The 7,879-nt window shown below is 35.3% G+C and overlaps 1 protein-coding gene across 1 annotated transcript; it reads left to right on the forward strand.

Moving 5' to 3' along the window:
- Positions 1 to 525: 525 nt before the first annotated feature.
- Positions 526 to 6,713, forward strand: LOC104248288 (chaperone protein dnaJ 10-like). The gene is made up of 10 exons (XM_009804520.2): positions 526 to 985; positions 1,324 to 1,457; positions 2,255 to 2,314; positions 2,671 to 2,753; positions 3,093 to 3,255; positions 3,368 to 3,497; positions 4,862 to 5,020; positions 5,154 to 5,323; positions 5,958 to 6,038; positions 6,407 to 6,713. The coding sequence occupies exons 2-10, from the start codon at positions 1,371 to 1,373 to the stop codon at positions 6,488 to 6,490; spliced, it is 1,017 nt and encodes a 338-aa protein (XP_009802822.1). The 5' UTR covers positions 526 to 985; positions 1,324 to 1,370; the 3' UTR covers positions 6,491 to 6,713.
- Positions 6,714 to 7,879: the final 1,166 nt, after the last annotated feature.

Below are 7,879 nucleotides of genomic sequence, written 5' to 3' on the forward strand. Positions count from 1 at the left end.
CTCTCTATATATATATAATTATATAATATTTTTGCTAGTAATGTAATTAGTTTTGTCCGACCGGCTAAATATATAACTTGCTAACAATGTAATTAGTTTTGTCTGACCGGCTAAATATATAACTTGCTTGTTGTTATAACGTTATGTAGACGATTCATTTAAACATCAAAAATTATTTTAGTATTCAAAATAATTTCAGTAGTTAAGATGCTAATATTGAACATTTTTACCATACATTATTTATAGTTCTATTCTACCAAATGCCCTCTTTTTCATATTTGGGGAAGTTAAATATTTGTTGATCCGCCAAAATTTATTATAATCTCGAGCTAAATATAAAAAAAATATGTATATTATATATTAATATATTATAATATATATATATATATATATATATATATATATATATATATATATATATATATATATATATTTATCGGCCTGAAAAGTAGCTATACTGCGCGAAATTCCTTTTACGAATCTTTTCTTACACCACTATTTACGGAGTTAAAAACTCTCTTAAACAAAGAAGAAGTGTAAAACTAAAACACAACCAATTAGAGGGGGCTGGACCGTTTAATCATCAGAGGCCCACGCATTCTGCACGTGGTCGTCGGTCGTAGTTGCAGATCAAAGGCTCCGCCCCTACAACAAAGCTACGTTTTGCACAGATTTTTTAACGAATAAAAGTATTTTATTTTGTTGTAATCTAATCTGATACTAATAACAAGAATTTATGAGGCATCAATTTGGTTATTAGCAGAATCCGCGGTTAAGGTTTCTGTATTTATCAGAGAATTGGCGATTGGTTTACGCGCTTAAGCAACACAGCCACACATCTGAATGTTCGTACACAAAATATATTTGAAATATCATCAAGATTTATTGGATTCGTACAGCTCCAATTGATTAGACCCAATTCAATTCAACGATTTCTCATTTCTGCAAAATAAGTCCCTTTCAGCCTTTATCAAATTGCAACATAGTGAGTTTCTCCTTTCCTAATTTTTTCCCCATTTCATAATTCAATGTTCCGTTTGGTAACCCCTATTCTAAATTTTGTTTCTTTCAGTTTTTTTTCCTAACATGTGTATAATAATAGAGGAAACAAGATTCATCATAAGATTCTGGTGTTTTTTGGTATCTACAGCACATTTCATGTTTTGGTTTATGTCTTTATCATGTTACGGGGCTATAATATTTGGTGGCTGGTTGGATTTTTTATTGGATAGCTTGTGTTGTCTTGCGCTGCAAGCTGAGTACATCCTTATAGTTGTATCTAAATTAATAGTGTAATTGTTAGTAATTTGTTTCCTGGTCCAGGTTGAGTGATTTCAGGTTGCAGTCAATTGAACTGCATTTGATTAGCAATGGTGAAGGACACAGTGTACTATGACTTATTGGGGGTAGGAGTGAATGCAACTCCTGCTGAAATTAAGAAAGCTTACTACTTAAAGGTGATTTAGCTTTAGCTTATTACTCAAGGTGTTCTATTTCAATTTTGAGTATGCACTCGTACCATTTCTTGTAGATACATTTATATTTACTTGATAATTAGATGTGCATTTCTTTTAGTCATGTTAATATATATACTTTAAGTCTTGTGTTTGCTAGCTGTCTTCTAGGCATGTTAGAGATTTATATGCTAGTAGAATTTGTAGAGAACTTGTAGTGCTAGAGAAACTAAATATTATAATATTGGACTGAGACGGTCTTAAACGGAGTGACATGAACGGTGAGAATTCGGCCACGGATTAGCATTGTGGCACGGTTTTTGTTTTATGTGCATTTGTTTGGTCGGTTTATCACAATATTCTGCCATCTGAATTAGTTTGGACTTCTGCTGTCATAGAGCATGGAAATGCGATTCTAAAAGCAGCTCTTCTTAGTGTTTTACATTTTTATTCCCAACATGGCGTCTATATATTTGCCCAAAGGCGAAAGGATCATTTTCTTGAAATTCTAGGCTAGATTCACCAGAATACACTTGTGCTATGACTAACTAGTTGTTAACCGCAATATATCAATGGCTACTTCTGAAAAGACAATTATTCTTAGCATATGTGTCTGCTTCCAAGGCATTCTACACACCTCAAGTATGTTTTGTATAAAGGTCAGGGAATTCCCTGGAATGAGCTTAGAGCTATTTTTAGTGTACGCTTGCAAGGAACCTTAACTTAGCCTTGATAATTTTTTTCAATCTGTAAGTTATCCTTGACATCTTCACTTGCACTAATATCTCGTTCTTTATTAGGCAAGGACTACACATCCAGACAAGAATCCTGGGGACCCACAAGCTGCTCGTAATTTCCAGGTACAGCCTTTAAGATCTGTTAGATCTTTTAATTTTGTTTTCAACTGAGGCACCTAGGTTAACAAACTCTTTTGGACACTTTGAATTGCCATGCTTTAAATTTCGTGGAAGTAGCAATGCTGTAAAATTCTCATTCTATTAAGCTCCTACCATACAAGCTGATGTTGTCATCAGTCTATGTTTGATAGTTGAACAAAGCACTGCGCTTGAACATGTTTCAAACATCCTATGACTAAAAGTGTTTTTCAAATTAAGAGATGGAGAGAATGCTTGTATGAGTAGGAGTGGTGTCATAAAACTTCTTTATAATTTCCTCTGCCACTCTCTCATTTTCTGCTTATTGTTAACTTTTGAAGGTTCTAGGAGAGGCTTATCAGGTGTTGAGTGATCCCGAGAAACGTGAAATTTATGACAAATATGGTAAAGAAGACATGCCGAAGTAAGTATGCAATAGGAAAACCTGAATTCATTTGTTTTAGCCCCTTTATTTAAAGCTACATCCGTTTGTTGTGAAGTATGCAGTAGGAAAACCTGAATTCATTTGTTTTAGCCCCTTTTATTTAAAGCTACATCCGTTTGTCGTGGCCCTCTTTGAATTGTCAAACTATTTTTGTTGTACTTCTTACTTAATCGTTTTCTGCAAAAATGAGTAAGAGTCTACTACTTGTGCCAGCAGTTAGTAAATTGACAATCGACAGTGATATTGTTTACTTCCGTATTTTAAGAATTCAGGCGGAGAAAACTATTTTATGTATTCACGTTGTCTCTCCTTGGTCAGGGATTTGATGCACCCTGCAGCTGTGTTTGGAATGCTGTTCGGAAGTGATGTATTTGTTGATTATGTTGGGGAACTTAGATTGGCTTCCATACAAGCTGTTGAAGAGGAAGAGGACGAAGTTGTTCCTGAGCTTCGTAGACAGAATATTCAAGAGAAATTGAAGGTATTCTTGTTTCAAGCAGTGTTCATAAATGGTCAATTTCAGAAATTGCAAAAGGAAAGGGTAGAATTGTTGTTCATTGCAGTTCATTGAAGTAATCCTCTTTCAACTTCAGAAATTGCAAAAGGAAAGGGTAGAGAAACTGACAACAATTCTAAAAGAACATCTTCAGCCATATGTTGAAGGCCGAAAGGATGAGTTTTTAGAATGGGCAAAATCAGAAGCGCAACTTCTTGCTCAAGCTGGTTAGATTGTTTCACCTGCTTGTCCATTATTTGTTTCTTTAAAAGGTTAATCAATCAATTGTACCTATATACTGAACTAGTTGGCATCGGCTATATAAATCCACTATAAGTATTTTGCTCTTTTCGGGCCTATTGAATTCCGATAAATAATAATCTTTCATTTGAGACAGTTAGGGTTTTCTAAAGGTGGAGGTTCTCTAAATATCATACTAATCCCTGCATCAACATACAAACATCTAATCAAACTAAAAAGATTCCCTCCCCCCCCCCCCCCCAAAAAAAATAAAATAAATGGAACTACTGTAAGTGTAACAACAACTAAGCCTTAATCCACACTAACAGTAACTGGTATGGTCTTGTGATTTTTCGCTTGTGTTCTGTTTTTAGCCAATTTCACAGAGAAGGTAGATCTTTTGAGGCAACTTCGTTCCATGTTATTTTAGTTTTGTCTCATTTCTCTCTCTCTCTCTCTTTTGGGGGAAATAGAGAAATCATCGAGAGTTAGTGACGCACAGCTTGAAACTCGGTGGATAATTGGCATGCCCCTCTACTCCCACCATGTGACTAACCCAGACATCACGTGTTGCTCTCTTACCGGGGCGTAATCCCTCGTTTAACACCTTCAATTATCATTATGTAGTCCATATTTCTTTCATCATCCGATACCATTAGGAATGGCTTTCCAATTTGTTTGAAAGTGGAATGATATAAAAATGTTTATACTCAAGTCCCCAACTCTCCCCTTCAATATAGAGATCCTAACAAAATTTTAAGATATCATCCGTGATGCTTTCAATATTCTCTTAGCCTTGCCGTTGACCATAGAGGTCTGTTAGTTGAGTAATATCTCCTATTAGCATTTTCTATTCTCTTGAACCACACCTGCAGTTCACATCTTGTTACAACTGTTAGAACGGCAGTGACTGTAACTTTCTCCTTTGATTCCTATCGAGTTATCCAAAAGCTTCTCTTCTGACTGTGCCCAAAGGCTTTCCCGGAAGGCTGCAAGTGCTGCCTTCTTGTCCTGTGGCAGTGTTTTGTTACATTGCTTCCACTGCTTTTCAAATGCTTTGATCGGCTGGATTGGAAAGATTTAGAAGAGATCACCAATCAAAAAAGAAAAGGGAGAGATCATGAGATTTATCTGCTTTGACTTCTTTATTGTCTTTGGGATGTGACTATTAATTTTGCAGCCCTAGATCAGATGCTAGAGGCGATAATCGTTTGGGGATATAGGACCAGCTATTAACATTTGTCTTGTTGATTTGATAACACGAGGTTGTCACGTTATATGTTGTGTCCATCAGATATTGAGGACCTTCAGTATCTGAAATGATATTTTCTTTATGTGGTCATCTTTTCAGCTTTTGGTGAGGCTATGCTGCATACTATTGGTTATATCTACACAAGGCAAGCTGCAAAAGAAATTGGAAATTTAAAAAGATTCATGAAGGTGCCATATTTGGCAGAATGGGTAAGGGACAAAGGACACCTAATAAAATCACAAGCAATGGCGGCTTCAGGTGATAAACATTGAACAGGCTTGCTCTTTCCAACTTCTGTTCCTAGTAACATTTAGCACTAATTCCATCTCAAAAAAAAAAAAAAAAAAAAAAAAAACATTTAGCAGTAACATGCTTTTTGGTTTATGTTTAGGGGCTGTGGCTTTACTTCAAATACAAGAGGAACAGAAGAGGTACCATGAGGAGAACAAAGTAGAGGATGCAATCAAAACAATGGAAGAAAAGAAGGATATCATGATCAAATCCCTTTGGCAAATCAATGTCGTGGATATTGAGTTGACTTTATCACGTGTTTGCCAAGCGGTAAGCACAACCAACTTTTCCGTATCCAACTCTGTTGGATCCTATTGTTGCTCGAATTACAACAACTACACCTCAACCCTAAGAAAATTGGGGGCCGACTCTATATATCCTTATTAACCATGTTATTTCAAAAAAAAAAAAAATCCTCATTGACTATGTCGCTCTCTATTGAGTGCTAGAATTGCTGAAGGATATATTTATATGTGACTTGCCACAGTCTACAGATGCTGCTGTTCACATAAATTAGTGTTCACATAAAATTAATGCTGTACTCAAGTAGATCAACTCCAAATTGGAAGGGGTGAATCTAACCAATAGATTAGATGACAAATTAATTTACTTAAAGTAATATCCGTTATTGCAGTGTATCATGGTTTGTAACTCCAGTTGTTGCTTAAGTGTCCTTGTCTCGTTTGGGTTGTCCTGAGCATTTCACTTTCTACATTCTTACATCATCTTTGGGACACTTTTTTTTTTGGGGGGGTGGGGGGGTGGGGGGGGGGTTTAAAGGAACCATCTTTTGGACTTTCTATATACTGAATGATCTCTAACTTACAGCACCAAATAGAATAATATTTACATATTTATGAAATGAGGAGCCTCTACATATTAATGAATTTTGTTTTTTGTGTAGGTCCTTAAAGAGCCCAATGTTCCTAGGGATGTTCTCAGGCTACGCGCTAGGGCTATGAAAAAGCTGGGGACAATTTTTCAGGTGAGTGTGGATCAAAGATGTTTTCTTGAGCATTGCAGGACGACTGGATTGCTTTAAACTTTCTGTTCATAACTTGTATGCCTTCATCCCAGGAAAAAAAATCATTAGAATTTTCTTTAAAATGATCAAAATTGTAGTTTCCTTGTAATGGTTGTGGCCATTGAAAAAATCTTGATGAATGACCAATAATGACAGACAAAACTAAAAATCAATAACCATTTGGGTGATTGAAAAAATGGAACAGAAACCTTTGGTCATTTGTTGTTTCGGGATGATTGTTTCTTATCTTTCCTTCATCAACAAATATTTCCAATCAATTTTTGAGATTTTTTTATGGTAATGTGGACACTCTTCGTTTGCTCTCTCAGGGTGCAAAACCAATGTACAGAAGAGAGAGCAGTTTGCGCAGTGAAAACACAGACATGGTAGATGGTGGTACATCCTCGAAATGATGCTAATATTTTTCACTCTATTTTTTTTGTGTGTAGATACTTATAACAGTGTATCTGTGCTTGAGACTTGTTCAATTTGGTGCACATTTCTTGTTACTTTTTTGTATCCCCCTTGTTCTTCTTCGAATACCAGTCGATTCTTCTACAGCCAAATCTCAATTTGTGGAAAGTCTCGGATCAATTTTCATTTGGGTATATACAATATCTCTTAATTCTTCGTGAATATTTAGATTATTTCAGATCCCTATTTGCATTTCAATGAGTTGGTATGGTGAGATGGATATAAGTCCAATCATGCTGTAGTTAGTTGCTTGGCCTTAGTCTCAACTCTCAAGCTACATTTTCTTGAGTGCATATTTTGACCTTGTTGCACACTTCCTTTTTCTTTCTTTTTAACGTTAGATGTTCAATTTCTAGTACACTTTCTTGGTGGAAATTTTTTAAAGAAATTTATGATGAGATGAGATCCCCGTAGTTGCATTATTTGTTGGTTACCTCTTTCTGATGATACCTCGGATCCAAAGATTTGATAAACCGAGTAATAAGTCAAAAAGCCAAACAAGCAAATAACAGACGAGACTAGTAGCCTGTTTGGCCAAGCTTCTTTTTGGTCAAAAGTGTTTTTTTTTGTTGTCAAAAGCACTTTTGACCAAAAAAAGTGCTTTTGAGGAGAAGCAGAAGCAGTTTTGGAAAAGCAGAAAAAAGTAGCTTCTCTCCAAAAACACTTTTTTGAGAAGCACTTTTGAGAAAAATACACTTAGAAGCAGTTTTTTAAAGCTTGGCCAAACACTAATTGCTGCTCAGAAGTGTTCTTCAAACTAATTAACGAAACACAAACTGCTTCTCACCAAAAGTACTTTTGAGAAAAGCACTTTAAAAAAAAACACTTCTCAAAATAAGCTGACTTTTGTAGCTTGGCCAAACGGGCTATAGGTCTTCATGAATTGCTTTTGACTTTGTAGTACATAGAAATATTTTGGACCCCATTAACTTTTATAGTTGGATAAAGGGATAATATTTCTTGTTAAATTGTTAATTATTGTTAAAAGTCAAAGTTGCGCACTTATATTTAAAATTAAGAAAATGGAAAAGAAAAAGGTGAGGGTTGGAAGTGAGTGTTAGTGATGAGGTAGAGGGTGAGTTTCAAATGGTTACAAGCTGAAGAAGGGAGCAATTGATTTTCCTAATTTTAAAGTATAATTGACAGGAAAGTCTCATCAATTGACTGTAGCGTTAGGAGACCACTGTAATTTAAACGTAATATAAACGAAGGTAGGTCGAAATTGATGAAAATTTAAAGTACATTTTCGATAGATTGAATAAGTTTCGTGATACAAGAAATTTTGTAGAAAAATATTGTCTCGACAACTTAATTTATCCGTTAAACTG

Source organism: Nicotiana sylvestris, chromosome 1 (assembly GCF_000393655.2).
Source record: "Nicotiana sylvestris chromosome 1, ASM39365v2, whole genome shotgun sequence".
Lineage (NCBI taxonomy): Eukaryota > Viridiplantae > Streptophyta > Magnoliopsida > Solanales > Solanaceae > Nicotiana > Nicotiana sylvestris.

What these genes read in the sequence shown, in the direction of transcription:
- LOC104248288 (XM_009804520.2), top strand. Translation starts at nt 1,371, where the DNA reads ATGGTGAAGGACACAGTGTACTATGACTTATTGGGGGTAGGAGTGAAT. An exon ending in AGAAAGCTTACTACTTAAAG is followed by an intron (nt 1,458 to 2,254) that starts GTGATTTAGCTT and finishes GTTCTTTATTAG; the next exon opens with GCAAGGACTACACATCCAGA. An exon ending in ACAAGCAATGGCGGCTTCAG is followed by an intron (nt 5,021 to 5,153) that starts GTGATAAACATT and finishes GTTTATGTTTAG; the next exon opens with GGGCTGTGGCTTTACTTCAA.